Source organism: Blennius ocellaris (genome assembly GCF_963422515.1).
Source record: "Blennius ocellaris genome assembly, chromosome: 23".
Classification (NCBI taxonomy): Eukaryota; Metazoa; Chordata; class Actinopteri; order Blenniiformes; family Blenniidae; genus Blennius; species Blennius ocellaris.
Genome location: NC_137672.1, coordinates 11,941,325 through 11,965,686, shown reverse-complemented (window position 1 = coordinate 11,965,686; position 24,362 = coordinate 11,941,325). Strand labels below are relative to the sequence as shown.

The following is a 24,362-nucleotide window of genomic DNA, read 5'->3' as shown; positions in this document are numbered from 1 at the left end:
AATACAACAGTAATTTAATCCACTAAAGTGTTTGTGTGTGTGTGTGTGTGTGTGTGTGTATGTATATAGATAGATAGATAGATAGATAGATAGATAGATAGATAGATAGATAGATAAAACTTTCCTGTTCTTGGTTCAATAATTGACCATGCACATGCTACAAGGTTATGTGGGCTAGGAATAATCTGATTATGCATTCTGTGCACAATACAGGAGACAACACTAGTAAATGAACCTGAAGGAAGATTTCTGCCTGCACATGATCACAGGTTTGATCTGGTCAACCAGCTTCTCCCTTCAACCAACGAGGGAAGCCTTTAAATGCCAAATATACATGATAAGAGCTAAACTTTGTATGCAAAATGACTCCAACAACAGAAACCAAAGTGCATAAGGACATTAGAGCACGTGAAAAACCATTAGCTTGTAATTTGTAGGGTGCGTGTGGTTAGACATTTTAATTCGCATATTTTTTATAGACGCGGCCAAGACGACCAAGTGTTATCTGCATAAACTGAGCAAGGAGTAGCACATTATTGATTTAAATTGCTACAGTTTGCCTTTCCCCTTCTGTGTCTCCATGCGTTGGACTCGTTGATAGTTCTGCTAATGTACACTGCTTCTCACCTCAGCTTTCATTTGTATGTATGAGTTGTGCTTTTATTACCTTCTGACGGACATATATGCATTCATAAACACCTTCTGTGTTTTTTAAAACAGCCTTCTGTTCAAAAGGACTGAACTCTCTCATTTGTTGTCTCCTCCCATCCCTCTCTCACATTGCCCCTAATTGAGCAGTGAGTGGAGTCCAGGTGGAACCCATTTGAATTCCCTGTGGTCGTGACCGCTGTGGTTGCTCGTGACACAGCCATACCTCTCATTTCCAGACCATTTACAACATATTCTTGCCATTGGTAACACTCGCGCTTCAGTCATTACGCCACCTAGACACACCATTGCAATTTGTGGTCAACAACACTAACACAGACGCTCAGGACCAGATGGAAGGCAGAATTAACATTGTAATCAAGTCTGTATTTGAGTGCACGCCGCATGATACATAATGGAGTTGTTGAAAATGTGCATCACATTTGCCTCGGCAGGGATGCTCTGCCATTCATGTTTTAAGATTTCATTATATTCCCTGCACTTGGATCAGCATTAGATAATGATATTGAAATGCATGCGCCATTGGGATCAGTGTTATTGACATTGGAATTTGCTGTACCCCTGATTCAGAGGCTGAGCTGAAATTGCTGTTGTTGTCTGTGTGTGTGCGCCTGTGTGTGATTCTGGGACGCACCGCCACACAACCTATAACACCACGACCACCACCGCTCCATCCCCATCTCAAATTTGGCAGAGAATGAAGTGTCTATTGGAGAATTATGCAAATGTAGTAACAGGGAATGCAGAATGGTAACCGAGATCTGAGAAAGTCGAAATACAAATAAAAAAGAAAGTAAATTGAGATTTTCTTTCTGAGCAGATGCCCTCCAAACAAGGACTCAGCAGAGTCATATTGCACTGTGGTGCAATATGACACCCGTAATTAGAAACAAGACATGTTTCGGTTGTTCCTCACGTGCAGAAGGGTGTGGCATGTATTGTGTTTCCCTGCAAGCCTTATGGCTCATCGTCAGAGTGCTTCATGTGATGTGGCTTCTAATGCTCCTTTGGCCATACGTTGTCTTTTTCTACTGTGAAGTAGCCTGGAGGGTCATTTTGAGAACAGATTAGAGCTAATTCAGCCTCTATTAGTTTCCAGGGTCCAGAGCCTCACTTCCTTTTCCATGTGATTATCTTTCCCTTGTACAGAGCAGCTCAGTTACTGAAAGCTCATGTTTACCAAGTTGTTCATCTATGTTTCGCATACATGTGGACATTTACTCATTGGTGTTGATGAAGAAGTAAAGCAGATGTCTCTGTGACAATATGGTAAAAGGATCTCGTATACATAATGTACCTTCCCCACTTTATGCTGTCTATCACATTTACACACCAATGGTGACACTATTGGGAGCATCTATGATCAGCGCTTCGCTCAAGGACAGTTTGACACGTGAACAGGTGTTGTTGCATGTCTTTGGTGGATAAATGACTCTAGTAACTGTGCCACAATGGCCAGCAATACAATTCGTCCAGGGACTGAAAGATTTCACCTGAAGCTGTTGGATGTAACTGATGAAAGTCATCATGAAAGAGCCAAATGTGTTTTAAAATGTTTTATTTCTGTATTTATTTTCATTTCAAATGTATGAATGGGGAACACAACATTTCTGCATTAAGAGTGCACAGTAGAGTAGATTTTTTTTTTTGATTGGTATTGAATATTTATGTATATTCATTACCAATACTGCCTCTTCTTGCATTAAATGACCCACATTTTACAAATGTGGGTTTTAATGTTTGTTTGTTTTTTTTTTATTTAGTCCAACAGATCATGCAGAGCATTTCTATAGTGAACTGATTTTTATTTTTTTTTGTCTTGGAAGTTGTGGTTACACTTTTGCTGTTAGTGTTAAATTCCTCCCTTTTCACAGAAACCCAAGCCACAGTCTTTTGCCTATTTTTATGCAGTGAGTCAAATTTCTGCCATTTTGCAAATATAACTCCAATTATTGCCTACCAGGCAGTGAGCTTTCCTAAAATGCAGATGACCAACATGTTGACCTGACCTTAAATACCTCAACAAAACCACAGAAGACTGCCAAAGAATGCCTCTCAGTGTGTTCTGCTACTGGGGAGCAATCTGCTCGTGCTGAATGACACTGAAACGTGACTGAGACTAAGGGAATCATTCTTGTAGAACCATTTACTATTGTTAAAAAAAAAAAAGTGCCACAGAGTTATTACAATTACTTAATGTATTTTTATGCAAGTATTGCCTACAAATGCATGAAAATATATACAAATTGTAAACCCAACAAATCTGACAGAAAGCATTTTAGAATTCTAATGCACTGGAAACTGAATATTTGTGGGAAATGCACCTTTTGTCTAATGTAAAATTCATATATTGCAGCTGTATAGCTAACATGGCAAAAAAAAATAATTCACTTGAAGACGGCAAAAACTGCAAGATGAGTTCACGCTTCTTGCGTGACAGGCGTTAAACCCATAACCCCGCCAACGCTATCAATCTGTATCTTTGAAAATAGCTCCTGTCAGCATAACACAATGGCAATATATTGATGCTGCCGTCTTCAAAGAAATCCATATATTCCCCGAGGGTGCACGGGGGTTTAACTTCAAGGTCACTGTGTTTCACACTCTCCATTTCATTCAACAAATTACGAGGTTATATTTTTGCCATGAGCGTTATCCAGTTTAGTCTCCCGTCGTTGTATAATATGCTAGCTTTTAGCTCATATCCAAAATCAATCCTGGTCACATAATGCCTTGCAGGGTTTGTGGGCACAGCATGCCAATTGTGCCTGGTAGGTGATTAATGGCCAACAGGTGAGGTTGTCATGGCAACTGTGTACCTGAGCCAGTATGGCACCGGCAGCTCAAGTGAAGACTGCACATTGGGTCTGGAAGTAATTATGGCGGGATAATGTCGAATTTCCTTTTTTCCTTTACATCATTATCTGTGTTTTATTTTCTATTATTTTCCAATTTTCCTCTCCCTCTCTCTGCCCACTCATCCTCTTATCCTCCATCCTTTTTACTTTCATCCCCAGTTCTTGGTATTCCACCCCTTTCTCTCCACTGTCCAGCCTATTACCCCACCTCTTCCTCTCCTCCTTCCCTTTTTTGATTTCCTGAGGTCCATTTGTGCTGCATTAGGCATGATATGCTCGCAGAGAAAGAAAAGCAGAACGATAGAAAGAAGGAAGACGTGGAAAATGGATAGTGTCTGAGCTTTGCATTATAATGGAGAACTGTCTCAAGGCAGATTTGCCTTGACTTTAAATGATGCATCCATCTGCATTTATTCAACCCACTGTATGTGTGTTCTGGCCTATGCAAGCTTTTATTTCTTTCCCTTGGGGAATGCAACCCAGCCCTATTGTATGTCGGTGTACTGTTAAATATTCGTGATGGTAATTTGCTCTACGTTTTGTTTTGCACCTTGATTTCCCTCATTGTGTGTGCAGGTAATGTCCTCTCATGGCTTGTGTGTCCATTGTCTTCCAGTGGGGATATGTTTTGTGTGTCAGGAGGAGTTACACTGCCTTTGTGTGCATGGAGGGGCGGAGGTACGCTCCCATTATTTAAGCCAGGCCATCAGTCACACTCAACAAGCCTATCATATAGGACCATTCAGAGACTGTGCAGGCTAAAGTTAGCGCTATTATCTGCCTGTCACTGGTTAGCTGCGTCGGGGTCCCTTATGGAAAACCAATTGTGTGAGCGAACGCTTTCCTGCTTACGTTGCCAAGCTCCGGGAGGTGCACCGTGCCTTTAAAGCTCACTCTCCAGTCACCATACACCTTTTACTTTGAATTTGAAAAAAACTTATTATGACATTTCCGCTGTGTTTAGTGATATAAAAATTGACTGCTCAATTTTAAGCCATCAGAAAGGTTCGGAAGCCCAACCAAGTGGAAAAAAATCATCTTTAACTCTTGAAGGAAAAGATGATCTCAGTTTTAATCATCTCAGCTCATCTCCTAAGATTTCCGAGTGAGTGCTCATCAATCATACTGTATGCAGACAGTGTGCTTGATTAATATTCATTTTATATGAGACACTTCATTTGCATGAGCATACTGTCTGTCTCATAAAAATTACCATCCCTCCCTGCTGGTGTGATAAGCATCTGGACATGAAACAGTTGAAAATCTGAGACGTGGTACTTAACCCGGCAACACAATCCCTCTTCATTACACTGTGTTACATGGGAGGGCTTCAAGCAGGCGTGACTAGTAACATCATACTTAGTATGCCCCCATCAGATAACACTGAAGATCAAGTTTCACTTTGTTGCAGCAGCATTGTATGGAACGCCTCAGGATTAATGAAAATCATCTTTGGTTTCCTCAGGTCAGGAAGTGACAGATGGAGAAATGCCTGCGGGTGGTGATGTGCATCAGAGCAATGGCGATCTCACTATTTATATAACAGCGATGGGAGTGCTTCATGGGAATAAATCCATAACCAAGATCCAAAATATTTCAAATAAATCTTTTTCGCTGCTGCCAGGGTAAAGTAAATCCTAAGAGTAATCTGAAGAGATCTGATTTGCATATCGAGCATTTTCAGAACATATTTGGTTGATTTAATTTAAGTCTAATGCTTTTTTCAATTTTTTTCCTTTTTCTTTCTTTCTTTTTAAAAAAAAATATAAAATCTGAATTTGAAGTGCACTTCCTAGCCATTAATAAACAGATTTTCATTTTTGTTTGTCGAAACATTACCTAAAAAAGTAAAAAATATTCTTCCCTCAAGGAAGAACTTTGTCACAGTAATCATACAATACAATGAGAACGCATTTGGACAAATCCGTATCAGACTGCATTGTTCAGTCAATACAGAAAGCAGAATTTCACCTCTTTTAGTCTGTATTCACTTAATAGCATATTATTCACTGTGGTCATGTATGCGTCATTCCAAAAACAAATGACAGCATGGACTAATCGCCCAAGATGAAAACTATATTGTTTTCTCCCATTTTTGTGGAAAATGCAACAACTTCTATTTAATCTGATCAGTGGTGGTTATTTAGTCTAATCTAAAGGACACCAGTATAGTCTACAACATTGTTGATCTTAATACACGTGTGATGATGGACATCTGACACACATTTGCGAGTATATTTGTATAACAAATATCAGTTTGTATTGTGGGCAAATCAGGTTTTCTTGGTTGTAGGAGTCGTCTGACCTTTACAGTACATCGGTGTGCTGAACTACCGTCAGATACCACATATTTAAAAATGTTTCTCTCACACATTCTCTTGATTGAATTCCCAAAATATATTTATCCATTTATTTATTCATTTTCTGCAGCAACAGCACTAACTCCAGAGTAACTAAGGTTTGCTGTTGCATGATGTATTTCTAGTCTCTTATGGATTGAACATGTATATGCATTTGAATTCATCCATAGTTTGACATTTTGATGTAGTCAGTTGAAAAAGTAAATGCCTCGCATGCTTCCCATGACCCCATCATGAATGTAAGCAACAGCTACTGACACTGCTGAGTAATCCCATTGAACAAACAGTGGCTCACATGCAAACAACTAGTTGTGTAGTTGAATATGTAAAGCACATGTAAAAATCATGTAAAACAACTGGCACGGTGTATTTGACTCTGGGCAATCTGTCTTGCACTCTGGAGGGACAGACAGGGGAAGACAGAGAGAATTTATGGCATGAAGGCTGACCCGGCTTATATAAAATATATGGAATGGCCTCCAACTCTTTTCCATGAGAGAAATTACACTGTAGTGGTGACAGGTACTGCAGCAAATGCCAAGGCATCAGTATATTACAATACGGTTGTGTGTGTAGAATTTATTGAAGTTTCCCTCTTGCCTTCCTGAAGTGACTTTTCTTTCTCTCTTTTCTTGTATCAGGTGTTGTATCGTTGACGAAGCAGTAACGCAGCATGCCTAATTACAGCATAACACATTTGAGTCTCACCCAGTTGGAGGGAGCATGGCGGCATTATCGATGTCAGGATTGTATGAGGTTGTTTCGTAGTAAATCAGCAAAGCGAATTTACTTCTGTTGTCGCTGTTAACACTGAAATGTTGTTTTTATTTTGTGTTTTCGTGGCACTGTGAGCCATTCTACACTGCTTGAATTGACTGAAATATACTAAATGTAATCACTGGTTGGTAATTTCTTGGCTCCAATTTATGCTTATGCAGCTTAAATTATGGATCTAGGTTCCTTTTTCTTCACACTCGCTGCCTTTTGGTTGTCACATGATTGCAAGACAACTTTTCCTCCCCATCAACCGCTGCTCTTACTGTTGAGCTCACCCTCCTCTTCTATCAGATCAAAAAGTCACTTAATTAAAGCTGTCAGGTCTCATCTGGGCCCCTTTGGCGCGCACACGCTTACTAAAATGAGATAAACAACATCGCTGATTAGGAAAAGTTGTTCTGTGGCAGAAAGCGAGGCGGTGATGAAGAAGTCTCCTTGATGTGGCTGAGAACAGACAGCGCAGTTGTTGTTGCTTGGTCTGCTAAATGTTGGCCAGCTTATCTAAGGGAGTTATCCTAAATCCCCCTCAGAACAAGTACCCTTGAAACGTCAGCACCATAATGTATCATAAGGCTCCTTCTGGAATACAAGACGAGTTGGCAATGCCAGACCCCAGCTCTGTCCCCCCACTCCCCTGTTTTCTTTCTTTTTTTTCATTGAACTACAGTCCAAGCATTCCTTATAAATATACATTTTAAGATGCGTTCTTTTACTGGTTCATAGCAGTCCCTCTACCTAAAACTGCACATCTTTATTTACTTTTTCTTTTTAAGTAAATCAACAACAGTGATTTATTTATTTTTTCTTAGGTTGCAGCTTTATCAAATGACATCGGTAGCAAATTCAAATTTCCTTTGTCTCGCCACAAGGAAACAGCCTCTATCTCCTGTTGGTTCCTCTCTGCAGTATACATGTTGTGTGTCGGTTCGATGCATATTTTATTCTCCTTCAAATAAATGTAAGGGCAGAAGCCACATGCCAACAATTGTGCCATAGAATCTCGTCATAACTTTGTTTTCGTTAAGTGACAACCCTGCGCCTTCTTTTTACTCCGCATCTCTGCTACCGCTTGAGAAATTGTTCTTACGCTATAAACTTCAGGTCCAATTTGCCGCATGGACAGTGTATTTGAATGTGATTATTCCGGGAATAATGTATTTTTTTGTCAAGGGAGTCACAGCATCTGATTTAACGTCGTATTTAATTTAGCTCTCCTGCGGCTGTCAGAGCGTTTTATTAAAAGCGCTGTTTACTCGTAAGGATACGGCTTTGATCAAATACACTCTTTGAGAGTGCTATTTCAATGTCTTAAAAGGCCTGCAGTCATTTATATAAATGGAAGGAATAAAATCAACAGCACAGTTGATGGTGGTTAAGAGAAGTTGTTCAAGGTCTGGTTTTGTTCACTCGTGGACATTTGCCAAGACTTCGCTGATGAGGACACTGACTTCTAACCTTTTAATATTGCCCAAATGGTCTTCTTATACAGAGGCTCGTGATAGGCTTCCTGTCCTTCTGTTAAGTCCATTAATATCTGCTCCACAAAAAAAGAAAAAATCTGATTACTCTAATCTTGGATTTTTCATTTGGGATTAAGCACTAGACGCTGAGATAGAGAAATGCCAACGCTCACAAATGACACGGCGTCATGCTGTCAGGAGGAGGACCACGCAGTGAAGGATGGGAGAAAACTGACCAAAGAGGTTTATTTTTAATGCATTGTTCACATAACATGTCAGTGGACTTCCCAAGTGCCATGTCCTTTGATGCAGTGCTCCACTTCTGACCTTTTACAAGCAGATTTTCCTGCCATCACGCCAACAATAGATTCATCTCCCTGCAATATTAAACCGAGTTGCCTAATGTGGGACAATCATGCTTGTGTAGAGGATAGTGCACTCTTTGGCTTGTATCATTTTACAGAGATTATTTATTTTGCTGCTGCAGATCATGGCTGATAGTGGATAATAGAAGGGTTTGAATGTCCTAATCATTAAAGCTGACTTAACCTTAATATCATGATATGGGTTTTATGGAGGATAATCTTATGGATATCATCAAAGATATGGATTGTTGATTCACCCGTCGTACATTGCAGTGCAATGGGGAGCTATACATTTCCACAGATCTTTTTTTTTTTTTTTTTTTTTACAGATTGATACATCCCTGGCATTAATCTAACAGCTGTCAGAAGCCAGCACTATGCATAGAACATTTAGTGTTTGCAGTTAATTTTGATAGCAGTAGCTTGTTAAACAAAGTAAAAATAAAATAATAATAACCATCCTAATAATTTCACTGTGGACAGTGAAAGGAGTGTATTTCTTGATAGCTCTCCCAATGTTGGCTTGATGGATAGACATATGTCAATCAGAAATTCTTATTTTCTCAGGAAGATATACATTTTTAAATGTTTTGTTGTAGTGTATCATTCAATGTTATTTTTAACAAATTCAAAGTTTGGGCTGTTTGTAGGATCCAGGATCTTCATTGTTATATGTGAATAAATCTCAGTCTGGGATTATTAAAGCATTTCTATTCTATTCTATTCTATTCTATTCTAGTCTATTCTATTCTATCCAATCATTTTTGCTTCTCCAGCTCCAAACCAGAGATACCTTCCTGCCAATATGAGCTCTCAAAGCCTCAACAGTCAGATTATCGCCCTGTTTACCAATGTGTATTATTTTTTTGAATTTCCAGACAACATGAATGACTCACCCTATAAATACTTTACCTTAGTGACATTTAAAGGTTGTGTTTGGCCACATCCCACTGAAATGCTGTGAGGTGGAACAGAACCTGTCAGGACTGTTTTCAATTATTTTGCTACAAGACAATGAAGTGGCAACACTCTGCCACAAAATCTCACAGATTTTTTTTTACTTAAATCCCAAACCCTTCTGCCATGCAGTCTTTGATGGGGTTAAGGGAAGCACTGTAGATTGAAAAAACATTATCCTATCCAGGGAGGTGGAACTCGCCAGAATCTTCTCCCTTCGTGACAACCCTAAAGATTGTCCTTCTGCTCTTTTAAGAATATTGATTGGGACAATTTGTACGTATTTATAAAATCTGGTCTTGCATCTGGCTCCAGGGAACCATTAGAAAACACTTGTAGAAACTGAAGTACGTTATATTCTTTCCACTTTGTAAGCGAGGACTTTCCAGTTGAAGGTAGCATGTGTAGACTGGAGATTAGAGGAGAGCGCATACAGTCAACTAATCAGGCCTTTTTTCTTGGCATCCCAGTAGCACGACTGAAGTCAAAGGCCAAATTCTCCTGATTTTTGAGGAGGTTGATGACATTTCCTTAGTGAGTTTGTCATCAGCTGTTTTGTTGACTCAAAGTTTGAGAGTGAAGCTTGACTGCACAGTAGTTGTCTCTCATACCGCACTTTAAACATCAACAGGTGTAAAAGCTCAAACTGTGAAGCACTGTGAAGTTTTGCCTCATACCCGCAGGAATGAGAAAACACAACTGTGCTTTTTGTGTCAATTATCATCAGGACTGCGAAGGACGCACACTGGCTCTGAAGCACATATGTACTCTGTATATGCTCGATACACACACGCACGCACACATAGCTGTCCTGTGAAGCCCTGAGCAGCATGCGCTTTATCACTTTCTTCTTGTCTCTCTGTGGGTGTGATTTGTTGGTAAGGTGGGGGAGTTAACACTTCGATGAGCAAATAACAACAGAATATCCAGAAATACATTTTGTGGTTCGCACCGTCTCAGCATTTGGTTGATCACACCCGGTATGAGTTCGCCTGACTGGAGATTGAGCAACTTGCACTGTGTCACTTGATGACAACTTGAAACACACAATGCCATAAGGAGCGTGCATACGGATGATGGAGCCATAGTGCACCCGTCTGTTGTGTTTCTCGCTGGAAAAAGACAGCACTCTCATTGTTCCTGTAAAAGAAAGAACCACTGACGTCTCCGACGCATACAGATCCCAAATCTGATTCACTCATCGTCTTCAAGTCCGCTAACACGTTTGTTTTCTTCCTGTGTGACAGATATTGCAAAGCAGTTTGGAACGAAGGCACCAGAACTTGCCGTCTTGTGGGAAGAAGTGGCGCAGTGGAGGGAAGTGTGCCATAAAGGAAGCACCCAGTTTGGGGCCTTTGCCAGCAAAAGACTGAACTCATCTGGGACCCTCGGCAGCGGGCGGTAAGAGGAGGAGGCCATGTGGACCGCACGCCTGCTAGTTCTCGCCAGCCTCTTCGCACCAGCCGCACTGGGTGAGTTTAAATCAATAAAGCAAGTGTTTGTGCTCCTGTGGAGGTGCAGACGCGGTCACAAAACGTACCTTTTGCATTCTTTGATCGCTACGGTTTCAATCCATGTCCGAGTTTTATTTTATCCGTTCACTTTCTCAGTTCTGAATCTTGTCAGCCAGCTGTGATAAAATCCTTCGTCTTTGTCTCATTTTTACTGTCTAGCTCCTTTTGCTAATTGTCTGGGTTTTTGTTGTTGTTGTTTTTCTTTTTTTTTTTACTTACTGGAAGTTGCTGTTTTTTTCCCCCCACTGTTCTTTGTTTGCTTCTTCTGAGTCTTTCTAACTATTTCAGCCTATTTTTAGAACTGTATTGTTTCTTAGTTTTGTCTCTTGCTCCCCTGGCAAAAGCAAAACACTCACAAGGAATCAATGATGAAGCTCTGGCTATATCGTGTATGTTTAAGATTGTGAAAACTGCATTGGGGGGGGGGGGGCATGGCATAATTCATGAACTAAGATCATTACACTATTCACAAGGTCTGTCTTTTCCCATTATTTCTCTCAAACGAAAACTACCACACACCCCTCTTGGCTTCGTGTGAATTGTTTCAGAGGGAACATAAATAAGGTAATTTGAATTCAGATTAGTCAGGGGTGGTTTGTGTGTGTTGGTGCAGGTCAGGTTTAGATGTAGTGAATGTTTGGAATGGGGCAATGGCCCATAAAAATGTTAATTTCATATGGCTAAAATCATCAATAGGATATGTGAAGCTAATTGAATTGTTGAAGCTTACTGCAACATCTAATAAAGCACATTAGTTTTTCCTTAACGCTTAAAGAGGCAAGGGGCGGCATACATCGCTCAGTTGATCAGAGAGTGAGAGATTAGCCGTTGTAGTACTGATCAGCAAAAAGAGGCACTAAGCCACACTTTGAGTGTTATAGCATTTTGGTGTTCAAATAGAAAGGGCTCTTATGCTGAAAATTGTTACTAGAACCCCTGGCTTGCCCTCCTCCTCTGAGAAATGTGGGACGAACACAGTGTTGTCAGTTTGTTGGAGAGATTTGTTAATGGCTGCTGAAAGTCCTCTGGGAAATGGCACTAATGTTGGCAGGCTAGGCTCAGTAGCCTCGGTTTTCCTTGTGGACCCCAGTTAGCCTAACTTTCTAACATTCACCGATTATGTTCCTCGAAAATTTGGCTGCAACACGGCTTGTATTGTGTACAAGTACCAAATTTCAATATTCGCTAATTTGGAGTGTACGTGTTGAATGAGCAGGTGCAAACATCTTGACAGGGTGAAGGAATGCTGGAGTTAGCTGAAGTAGGATTAAAAATTGTGCTCACACATTAAATGTTAGAGCCAAACTGCTTGTGTTCAGCTTACATGTTTTTAGTGTTAGGTTTTTTATTTTTATTGTTATGTTTTGTTTTTCACACCTTATCATATCAGGTCTTAAACTGTTATAAGTAACACAGACTTTACAGTGTCAGGAGAGGGATAAAATGATAATATTACTCAAAATGAATCGGAACTATTTAAAAGTCATTATCATTTTGGTCAGTTGGTTGCATAGAAAGTTTTCCTTGTGCACATTTTGTAGCTCTCGGAAATAGTTATTCTGACATACAGAAATATATGAATATGCAAATATGTTTTCTAGCTTTTATTTGATACCTCCCTCTTAGATTGAAGCACATAAAAGCAGATAAATATAGGGGTGAAAATGATAGTTTATGCTCTGTGGTGCAGCACAAAAGCAAACATCTGCATATTCAAAACAAATATCCAGTGTGTGGTTAGCGTTATTGGCTCGCCTGACCTTTTATTTGATTAGTATTGACTGAAAAGTGCTGTCTAAAACATTTGTCAATCAGGTCATGAGATGCCATGTGTGTGAACCTCCGATTTCTCAGAATATAGTTTTCTTTCTTTTTACCAGAGTCTTCATCAGAAAGATGCATATTAGTGCTCCACCTTCCAGAGAATTAACAACTGCCAGACAACCCATTTCTCCCAATTCGACATTGTTTTCAAGGGGAGTTTGAACGGAGCCTAAAATTGGAGGAATGTGGCCAAAGCGTGTCTGCGGGAGACATCCTGACAGTTAGTTTATTTGAAGGGAGCAGAGGTGTGTTTTTGCACATTTTAACTCAACCTCAAATCCAATGCACTTCATTGTGCTTCACTTTTTCCAAGCAGAGCATAGTTTTTCTTGCTCACTGCATTTCCTTGCTCTCCAGGCTGATACTGTGATTAATCTATGTCAGTATGATATGAATTGATTGGAATAAAAAAATCCATCAATCTGAAGAGCTGCTTTGAAGCATTTGTTAAATGGTCAGCTGCTGTTCATGCATGATTGGTCACAAATGAGCTCAAACATACCAAAAAACACCATCATAGTCGTGTCAATCAATCACTCTGCTTCTACCATAATGAACCACTCATTGAATCTGTTGACGTATTTGACATAAAATGGACAAACTATTGAGCTGCAGAGGGGGTATTTTTTTGTAATAACTGGATGACATCCAGTAAACAATTTTGGCATCTTTATCAAGAGAAGCCATATAGCACCCATCCATCACTGCATGCTATGAGAAGCCATAGCCAGATGTTGCAAGTGAACTGTTTAGCAGCTGGGGAAACTTTAGAGGGAATATTCACCACAATGTCATTGTGCGCATTTCACCCCTAGAGTGTTGGAAATGTGTACTCAGGGGAATGCTGGCCTACTTTGATATCTATAGTCCCTTTTGTCTGTATACAGTCATGTGCATGCACGGATGGCCATCGTCTAACACAGAAGCTAACACTGTTTCCATTGGCATATGCCAATAATAAAACACACCTATAGGAAAAATGCACACGGATCCACATTGTTTTAAAGCGGTGAAGCTCCAATTGAAGCTGAGCAGCATCCTGTCCTCCCTTGTCTTTATTTGCGTGTCAGCACTTCCCCAGCTGTCTGTCTGACATGTTACAGTTTGCACAAAATGAGGAATATTTCTGGACATGCGTCACAGTGCAATGATTAAAAAAAAAGTTAGGGATTGAAAGCAGCTGAAGGAGCGACAGGGATGTGTGGCTGTGTGTGGGAGGAGTTACCTCTGTCTTTTGTTTGTGTGTGTGTGTGTGTGTGCGCCTTTATGATATCCTTTTCTGTCGCTACAAAGTCTTGAAAGATTAATAAAAAGTTCCATCACGGATGCTGTCACTGGGTCGAAAAATAAGTAAACACATCCCTGTCATTGTTTTGGAAAACTGAGAATAACAATGGAAAAGAAATGCCCCCAACACTCCGGCCATGCCTGAGCAGCACATTAATCATGCGTTTCTGTGCATGTAAAATGCTCGGGGAAGGATTTTATATTCATTCCACTTAATACCACCCCATGGAATCGGAGACGAAGCCGCTATAATGGATGACGGCTCAGGAACAATCCGGGAGACAAAAGCGTGAAGACTGACATGCATTTTTCATGGTCACATACAAGTGCATGCATCAAGCCCAGTAGCAGATAGCATCCTGTCATGGCGGGGGGGCTGGGGAAGGGCTGCTGCATAATGAGGGATGGTTGAAACAGCGAGGCAGATGTGAGCCTGACACATCTGCTCGGCTTATGTGTGCATTAGTGAGATTTTGTTGCTCAACGAACAATGTCAAGTAAGTGGCAGCTAAGCAAAGGAGTTAAAAAAAAAAAGAAAAACAACCTTTTTACACTCCTGCATCACTTGCATAAAGTTGAATCTTGGCCAACATGCATCTGGAAAGAAACGCCCAGCTTGCTAATACTGAGGTGTCAGCATGAACATGCTAAGGTTAGTTTTATCTAACCAAACAAGGGCATTAAATTTGAATGTCACTCTTGCTGTTCCCGTACCCGATCCACTTAATTAATCTTCTCATGGTGGGGCACCGACTCCATCCGCCAAGGCATCCCCGGATTTGCCTAATTTGCTTAATTAATTAAACAAAAGATTTATTTGAGCTCATATTTCAAAGCAGCTGAAAGTTCTTTGTAGAGTCTATTGAGGCATGTATTGTTTTGTTGAGACTGCGAGATGCCACTTGAAGCATTGAAAATAAGTGGGCATTGGAGTGGTTGAATGTCAATCATTCATTTGCAGCAGCATTACGCATGCAGGCAGATGTGGCTTCTGGGCAGGGATAAATTATATATACCTTACAAGGAAAGGTTTGGTTAAGAAAATTGTCTTCAGCGATGTGTTTGTTTTTCAGGTGAAGTGAGGAGATGATTGCGGTCGCATTGCTCCTCATTGGTGAAAGCAGAATACAACTCTAATTACTTTGTTTTCATCGACCAAATAGGACGCCTTTTTCTACTAGCAATACTACTTTAAATGACATTCTGGCATTCTATCCATCAAAGGCGCATATTTAAACAAACACATTAGCCAAAAATTAATCATCTTTTGATAGATGAAGAAGGGAGTCAACAATCCCCACAATGATAAGATTTCAAACTCGTACTGAGAAAGAGGCATGTTGTTTTAAGGGCCGGCCATGAATGACACTTTATAGTCACCATTTGCCATCAAGCACATATTTTTTTAGAATGTAGGCAAACTCCTGAATACCCAGATAGATTTCCAACACACAGGAAAAACATGCAAACCCCATGCCTAAATCTCACGTTGAAGCATGAGTGCTAACCACTACACATCACGCAACCCAGATTAGGCACCTTTATCGAAAGAATTGCTCAAATACTGGTTCCAATTGTAAGAAGCCAAGTTTAGAACCCAGTTAAAGTTGCTTCTTTTAACCGGCTATCTTACGGCTCCATTCTCCCTGGAGTTTGTCCCTGTGCATGCATGCATGGGATTGTCTGTCGGAGTGTGTTTAGTATTAGGTCATTTTTGGTTAAAACCGTGATGCAACCCAAAATCTTCCTCATGTTGGATGGGAAAGGCTCCATTGCCTTGCAATCCTGGCCTGGATAAAACATTCAGAGGATGGATTGAAGACATTGATATGGCCACTTTTAGTATGGTTGTATTTTGCAAGAGTAAGTTCATGTTTTGTGTGACTGCAGATTTTAGTCGTCAAAGAACAGCAAGTTCTAATATGAAACATACCAAGACTACAACTAAAGGTCAAGACCACTAACCCAACTGTTTGCTGTGGTTCAAATGAACAGGAACGTGCTAACGACATAAACCTACTTGTATATCTATAGTTTTCTCAGTCAGTCGTCCTTACTTCAGTACTTATTTTTATGACAGCTTTAACACATTATCTGCAGTTAAAAAGAAAATGAATTCATCTTCTCATGCCTTCCCACCATCAAAGCTGACTTTAACCCAAAGGGTCGGGACACAGAGAAGAGAAAACGTCTTTTAAGTCCCTCATTGCATTTCATGTGAGACTTAAAGAAAGCTGAAAACAATGTCAAAGTCTTTCCTAAATGGAACCGACAAGTTCCCTTGACTTGACCCTCAGTGATAATATTCGTTTTGAATGTGATGTGCATGTCAGGGAGAAGTAGTCCCAACAAGGCTGGATGGAGGATGAAGCAGATTCATTGTAGCAACTATCATAATTGTATGTTATTATTATTTTTTTTGTTGCTTTTTTCAGTGTTTACATCTGTAAATCTGTTACTGGTGTGACTTTCGATTGTTGAATATGAGGAACAGTGTAAGTCCTTTCCACCAACAGGATCTGGGACGTATACCTCTCATAATCAGACCTTCTATGTAATTACTACTGTCTGGACATTTTCCTAAACTACTGTGAAGTGTCGAATTAGAGCTAGATTAATATATCAGTCCTCATGGTGGTGCCCAGGGCCAGTTTGACCCTCTGATCAAAGACAAAGATTCTCCAGTATGTTACATATGAGTAACATGGAGTTCTTATATTTAATTATGAACACACATGAAAGTGCAATAACTGCCAACTATTGAAATATAAGCTTGAATATATCTATAGTGATAGGATGGTTTAAGAGGAAAGTTAGAATTTGTTGGGAAAAAAATAACTGTTTCACTGACGTCGCCTTCAGGGGGCTACTTTTTCAAAATCTGTTCTTTTGTTGCTTTTACTTGAACAGGTGGAATCCTTTTTATTAGATTTCCATATGTTTCCTATTTTTACCAAAATAGGGAATATGTGGATCATTGGCAGCTCTGAGGAAATCTCATTTTTTTGCCATTATTTCTTTTAAACCAAAGCATATAACACATTGTGAATGAAAGCCCTCACAATGAATTGTGGCATGTGACTACTGATGAGAACATGAATATCTGACACTGAACCAGAGTTCACAGTAATAACTACTGGATAGCAGACAAGTTATTTCACTGGAAACCACAAATGTCAGCCTCAGGGTAGAGGTGGGAGTCTTTAGTATTCATCCTGTGAGGCTCGTGAATGTCTGCAGGATTTCACTGCAGCCAACTCCGGCTGTTAAAGTATTTCAGCGCGGGTCAAGGTGCTGGATTGGCCGGCATGCCCCATCCCTCGAGCCACATCGGGAGCGGTCTGGATAAAAACTTGTATTTTCAGCCTCATTGTGTATTTATTTTGTTAGTCAGTTGTGCAGGATAGCATGCCTCATTCACACCGGATGAAGCATGTTCACGAGTGTGGGTTTAAAAATACATACGAACTGGCTCAAAGAGGATCTTGGAATGCAGATTTTGGTGGATTAAAGGTCTCTGTGTCACCACAAAAGTACCAGTTAACATTTGTTTGGCGCTTTCTTGGCACTTTACTGAAAGGATATATCGAATAATAAATAGGATTTCAACTAAGGTCTGACTGCGTGTGAGACAAATAGGAAATGGTTTGGATGTGCAATTGTTTATTTTTGATGGTGTGAGTTAAAAGCCACATTTTAATCAAATCACAGAGACTTGACTTCTACATAAAAGTTTCATTGCTTAAAAAATGGCTTTCGTGATATTCTTAAAATGCCCCGCATTTAAAGAAAAAAAAAAAAAAAGACTTTCATGATATTCTTAAAATGCCCCGCATTTAATTCTTGAACTGATATTTTTTTCTTTTTAGGAGGGGTTCTGTATTTCCTCGGGATGGATTATGCTTTTCTCATAAGCCACACTCGGCTCCCTGAAAATAGATAATAGTGTTGTAGTTCTAGAAAAAAGGAAGCAAAAAAAAAGTCAACTTCTTTCTTACTCATCCTACGGGTGGCCTCCACAGCTGTCGTTTGGATGCCAGCTTATTTCATCGCTCCATCCTGAATCCTAATTTCTCTCTTTTTTTCCAGCCGTTTTAGTAGGCCTCACATTGTTAAAGGCTTGTTGCATTATTATTCAAATTTAAATTTTTGAAAAATAAACAGTCTCTTGAAAATTAGAGCTCTTTTTTCAGCTCACCACTTCCGTGTTGTATATTTTCTTTGGCATTTGGCATGGTGCTCAAGCATCCCCCTCTCCTTTTTATGCTCTTCTGTAATGAGTGAAAAATCAATACTGGCTTGATATGGGCGAATAAAAAAAATGCCCTTTGCTGCCCAGAGCATCCGAAGTGACTGCTTGACATTGCCAAATTGCTGTCAGAACTTGCAACCCAGGAGGAATGACTGACAGTAACGTTAAGAATGGCAGGGTGGGGTTAAATGCTTCTGCATGTTTTATAGGTGTCCTGACTCGGACCTGTGTATATCTTCTAAATAAATGAATTAGACTCCTGCCTCACTCAGGCCGGCAGCACAGACATAATTTGGTAAGGACTGAATGATGCCATTTAAAGTGGACTTGCAGCTGGCTGAATGGTGTTTAATGAGGACAGATATTGACAGCAAGGTCAAGTGGCAGTGGATGTTAGTTTACATTAGGCAGCATAATGTGTGCGCGTGTCGCGCATGCATACAATTGCAGTGTCCTGAAGGCTGGAGAGAGAGAGAGAGAGAGAGAAAGAGAAAGAGAGAACGTCTAAGTAACCCCACAGACCGGCTCACAGTGCAAAAAAGGTGGGCGTGCAATACCACAGGGTTTCCCACACTGTAGCAGCAGGGGTCAGGCGGTAATTTCGGGTGTGGGCGGAATGTGAGGAGCAGGAAGGGCAAACAGAAGCCATGCAGAGAGACAACGCCGCGACCTGCTCTTTACTCAATTTGTGAAATTAATTACTTTTTCCCTTCTCTTTTTCCAAGCCATGCTTTGAATTCTATACAGGCACCATATGTTTCTCACCCTTGGCCTGGAAAATGGACGACCACATATATGTGTAGATCTTTGCACTTGTGACATATTTGCATTGTGTTGAGATGGGAGATGCTGTGACAGGCTGAGCAGATAATTACACACTGCAGTGTTCGACACTATGGCAGTGCATATGCAATTCTGTCAACTACCAGAGAGCAGCCCCTTTCTTCAAAGCATTGTTTCCACCCTGAAGCTTCCGCCATCATGCATTGGGGTGTCTTTGTGAGTGAAACATGGTGTGACTGTCCTTCCCAACCATCCACATAATGAATTGCTGGTGCTGCAGCACATGATTTAGCATGCCCGAGGGCTAAACTGTACACATTTTACTAATTACTTTGATTAAAATCTCTCCTTTCAAAGCACATGTTGCTAATAACATTAATCGATAGATGGATGTGTGCATCTGGGCATGGGAGCTTAAGGGTTATCCATCTATATACAGAATCCCTGTTGCACAGTCGGGAAGTAAAAATAGTTCCATTTGCAGCAATGTGGCACATTTCTAATGCAAGCCAATTTGATATGATTATGTTCATTAACTTTTATGTTCTCTCATGCTATTCAGAAAAAAACACATATTTTGTACCAGCATTTTAACCTTAATGTACCAACTCAAAAATAGTCATGCTTCACCTTAGCTTACCTTATATTGACTACACTACTGTCTGTGCATACAATGTGTTTTCCTCTTAAATGTGCATTAGTGTGAACCGTTCCACCATGGCACTCTGCAACAGAATCCGAAGATTGGCGATGTAATGTAAAGGCTTTAAACCACGTTCCACATCACAGTCCAACATTTCCCCCAGTTGGAGTGTGCTCAAGCAGGTGTGTAATGAGAATGTATTGGGGATGCGGCACCCTAAATGCAGAGGGGTGAGTCATAGACACTGATGCTATAGAGGTGTGGAGCCTGATATTTATTCAGAGTTAAAATAGCTGATCAGGAGGTTTTAGAGCCTCTATGAAGAAGTATTATTTGCTATCACAAGCATTATCTGGTTTATGTCTATTGATCTCATCTTTTTGACTTACTGGTCTCTGCATCTCACCATGTCCATGGATTTCCTTGAAAGAGCAAGGCGAGGCTGTTGTTATTTTATGTTATGGGTTTTGTTAGTTCATCTTTGCATTGAGCAATTTTTTTCCACAATTAATTTCCCACTGGGATTTTAAAAGTATTGTGATGCTGATTTTACGATACCAAACTTACTGGACAGTAATATTACTAAGACTAATGTATAGATTAAGGAAGTGGGTCGTCTAGCAAGTATTCTGGTTTCCTCTCACAGTCTTAAAACAATGTGTTTGAGGTCATGTGGTCACCTTAAATTATCTGTAGGTGTGACTGTGATTGTCCATAGTTTTCTGTTTCTCTGTGTTCTCCCTGTGATGGGTGGATTTATAATAAAAACAAATATTAAAGAAGATGAAAGGATGGGTGGGTGGATGGATAGCATATGAACGAAGTCTGACACTGTAACCAACTGCAGCTACTCTCACCTTGGACTGTTGTGTCTACTTCACTGGATGAGATCTACACTTAGGAACACACAGAACGAAGAGCCGCACATGTCAACCTCCTTGAAAGCATGCCTCAACTTCAAAGAAAATATAGCTGGAGCCTCGGGGCCAGCCTCATTAGGGCTTTAAAAGGAATGAGTAACATTTTTCAAATCAATCTGTACAACTCACTCATGGGTTCGGCAGGTTTCAGCAGGGCACATTTAAGGACATTCAATACCATTTGTAAGGCTACCATGTATGGCTATGAATGTAATGTAAGAGTAATTTCACATTAATGGTGGAAATGGTGTATGATAAAAATATTTACACTTTTTCTTTCTGGACTCTTATGTTTTGTGACTGGAACATTCTAGGACTAAGCTGTCGTCATGGTTCTCATGTAATTGCAAAACTAAAATGCCTAATAGCTACTATGTTTTCTTTGAAGTGACATTTTGTTTAATGTCAATTTATTATAATCATGTTGACAAAAAAAAAATTTGATGACCCCAACATATCATATCCTAACACATCACGTAGACCCTGACAAATTCTGTCCCCAGTGCAATTTCTGCAGTGATCTCTGGTGTCATGTTGGATTTGTTCTGTTGGTTTGACACAATATGGTTGACACATTTATTTTTCACCCAAAACATATGAAATAGACAGAAACTACACCATCTTATGATTTTTAAATGATTATGAAGTAAAAAATAAATCAAATAAAAACTAAATCTTAATACATTTCACAATTTATATTTTATGAACTTCAGAATTAAGGGACATTTTAAAGACCCGCTGCAACAGTCTATTTGCTTCTAATTTTAGAATAGTTTCTTTGCGTCTTTTCTACACATATAGCATACTTGCTTTTGTGTTGGTTCTCTCACTGTTTAGTCTCACTTTCATGTTGGATTTGTTTGATTCATCATGTTAAAACGTGAGTACCACATCTTCTTCACTAAAACTGAAGGCTTTTTAGGAACCTGCTGCAGCCTGCAAGCGGTGCATTCTTCCAACAAATTTTGCTCGCTATCTGTTTCGTGGCAAAATCATTTTATTTTGCTCTGTGTAGTATTTGTAAGGCACTATTTTACAGTTGTGGTGCAAACTAAAGCATGCGGGTTTTCTTACAATGCAAGCTCTCTTTGAAGCTGCGAATGTGTACTCCAGCTTCAGTTTCACACCACAGCAAACAGTGACGAGTTGTTCCCAGCTGAGCTACACTGGCACTTTCTGTTGATGAAGAAATCAGCATAATAGCCCCCTGTCACCACAACAACAAAGCGCCTTCGCAAATGAAGACCGTATTGCAGTACAGGTAATATGTAGAATAAGGACATCTTTACAATGGGTTCTCTGCTCTCATTTGTGTAAATCTTGATTATAGCCGTGCATTGTGCACCAGGAGTCTTTGTTGCTGCTGTTGGCTGGCCAGTCGGGAGCAATCTGGAGGTTTAGAATGGAAATACAGGTGCTTTTCTTAGTATGACCCAGAGGACAGAGTGAAGCAGTACCACCTTTATGTGACCAACTCGGGGAATAATGGAAAAACAAAAGGGGTAAAAGGATTAATTAGCTGCAGTTCTATTTGATCTCTCTTTCTTCTGGTACATGGCACTCGAGCTGGTGGGGTGAATTTTAATGCATTCATGCACAAACAAAAATCAGATGCCCTACCGCCACAAACTGAAGTTCACCACTGATGCAGCCGGCCAGTTACAGATGAGGTTGTGTTGGACCCTGTTCTCTCTTCCTTTGGTTTTATCTTTGAGTATTCCATGCCTGCACAGTAAGTGGCGATCTCGCCTCAGCGAATCAATATGAAGTATTGTAATGTCTGCATTTAGGGCAAAAACGTAGAGGGGATCAAATGATACTGTGGCACAGATTAGCCCGCGAGACCTTATGTTTCAGAGAAAGGGGGTGGGGGGAGGGGGGTCAAGCGATATGGAGGCAGTAGTGTGGGGGTGGGTGGGGCGATACTAGAGATGGCCTTCAATATGGCCCGGTGGCCTTGTAGTGGAATTCAATACAGCCATTGACAAAAGAAGGCTTCCATTGTAGAGGATCTAGCCTCCTTTGGGAAGCTGGTCCATTTCCTTATTAATTGTGCTCTCATTAAAATAAAAGGAAGGAGAGCGGGGAATGGATAGCCTGAGAGTAATGGTAGCTGTTCGGCATGGCCTTCTTGTTTGGAAGGATGCCAGGGTCAAGTAGTTTACAGTTCCAGAGCGATGCACTGGATGGAGAATACAGTGTGGTTTATGTATTTTATGTACTGCACGTACAGTGCACACAGACATATACACACTCTCTGGCTTTATCTTCTGTCTCTTAAACCCTCCCACACACGAGGACACAAATCCTCCTCAGTGGCCCCCATCGCAGCCTCCGCAGATGTACAGTATCGAGGCCCATGGGGGGTCACAATTTGCCCTCAGTATCGCACCACAGCTGTTTAGACAAGGGAGGAGTCGTCAGTTTAGGCCATGGATCACTGATATCCTGACCAAATATACTCCCTTAAGTAGCCCCTGACCTTCTGCCTGAGGCATTAGTCTGCCTTATTACAAACTGGCTCATATTTTAATAGTTTTATCACTTAAAATAACACTGGACAAGCTGAAGGATAGGCTGATGCCTGGAAACCTGACAAGAAGTTGAGACAACAAAATGCATGCAGAGGGACGATGGATATATTCGTCCAGACATGATTATAACATTATATTGTTTGCAAACTAACCTTTTCAATGTGCAACATTTCTAGAAAAGTTTGTGCCATTTTCTCTTCTTTGTCACATTGGTTAAGTTGGATTCGGATTTTGTTAAAATTATGAATGATCCCCAAGCGTCACTTAGTTTTCTGAGCAGATAAAGCATTTTCACTTGTGTCAATATTAAACGTGAAGAGAAGATGGCCAAAACAAACAAATAACAAGAAAATGCATTTAAAGAAGTCCTTAATCCTGAAAAGGCCGGGGTTGCCTGTTGGACTGACTGACTGACTCAACCGATTCAAGTGTCCTGCTTCACACTCTTTCTGACGTGACACTTTGAAAGCATTGAGAATGAAGAAAAAACAGGCGGCCAATCTCAAATATCCATAATAATCAATTGGACATTATAATTTCCTTTACATCTCGCCTAAATATGAAGCTGAAACCGTATTAAGCATCTTTAATTCTCTTCACATTATGACAAAGCTGTGAGGTTAGAATTTACCTCTTTATAATACATTTAGTGTTGAGTTCTCTTGAACATTCCTCTTCAATTTGAGAGGATGATCCAAAGTTTGGCTTATTTCAGTTAATCTTTCCATTAAAAAAAGAAAAATCTTGCCTTGATGGTCATCCCAGAGTGTCTAGATGAAGACATTAGCGATCGTATAACATCTCTTTAAAGTGAATTTCAAAACACATTACAGATATTAACAAATGAAGAATATATCAATCTAACTTGGAGATTATCTCCAGATGCTGACCTTTTTGAAGTTATTCTTCACAATAGTTGGTCTGTTTGTGATTAATTTTTTTGGTAGAGCGACCCTTCATCTATGCTCCAGTAAAATTTGCGTAAAACTTGAACTCACACAGTCATCTGTTGAATATGTTTTACCCAGTCTCAGACAGAGATGGGAAAATGCCAAAGCGAAGATGTCTTATTTTCAAAAGGTGGGGGTGTAGGGCAGGAGCCATAACTTCCACAGACATCCCCCTGTGCCCAGGAGCCTACAAAAGACCAACTGTGTCA

General features: G+C 40.2%; 1 protein-coding gene across 1 annotated transcript in view; it reads left to right on the top strand.

The window, feature by feature from the left end:
* Positions 1 to 10,809: 10,809 nt before the first annotated feature.
* Positions 10,810 to 24,362, top strand: part of LOC308147107 (adhesion G protein-coupled receptor L3) — a gene marked incomplete at its 3' end in the record, with an annotated part of 169,030 nt that continues 155,477 nt past the window's right edge. Inside the window, exon 1 of the mRNA XM_080519188.1 lies at positions 10,810 to 10,918. Within this exon, the coding sequence (XP_080375314.1) occupies positions 10,864 to 10,918 (55 nt within the window). The 5' untranslated portion in view covers positions 10,810 to 10,863. The remainder of the gene's footprint in view (positions 10,919 to 24,362) is intronic.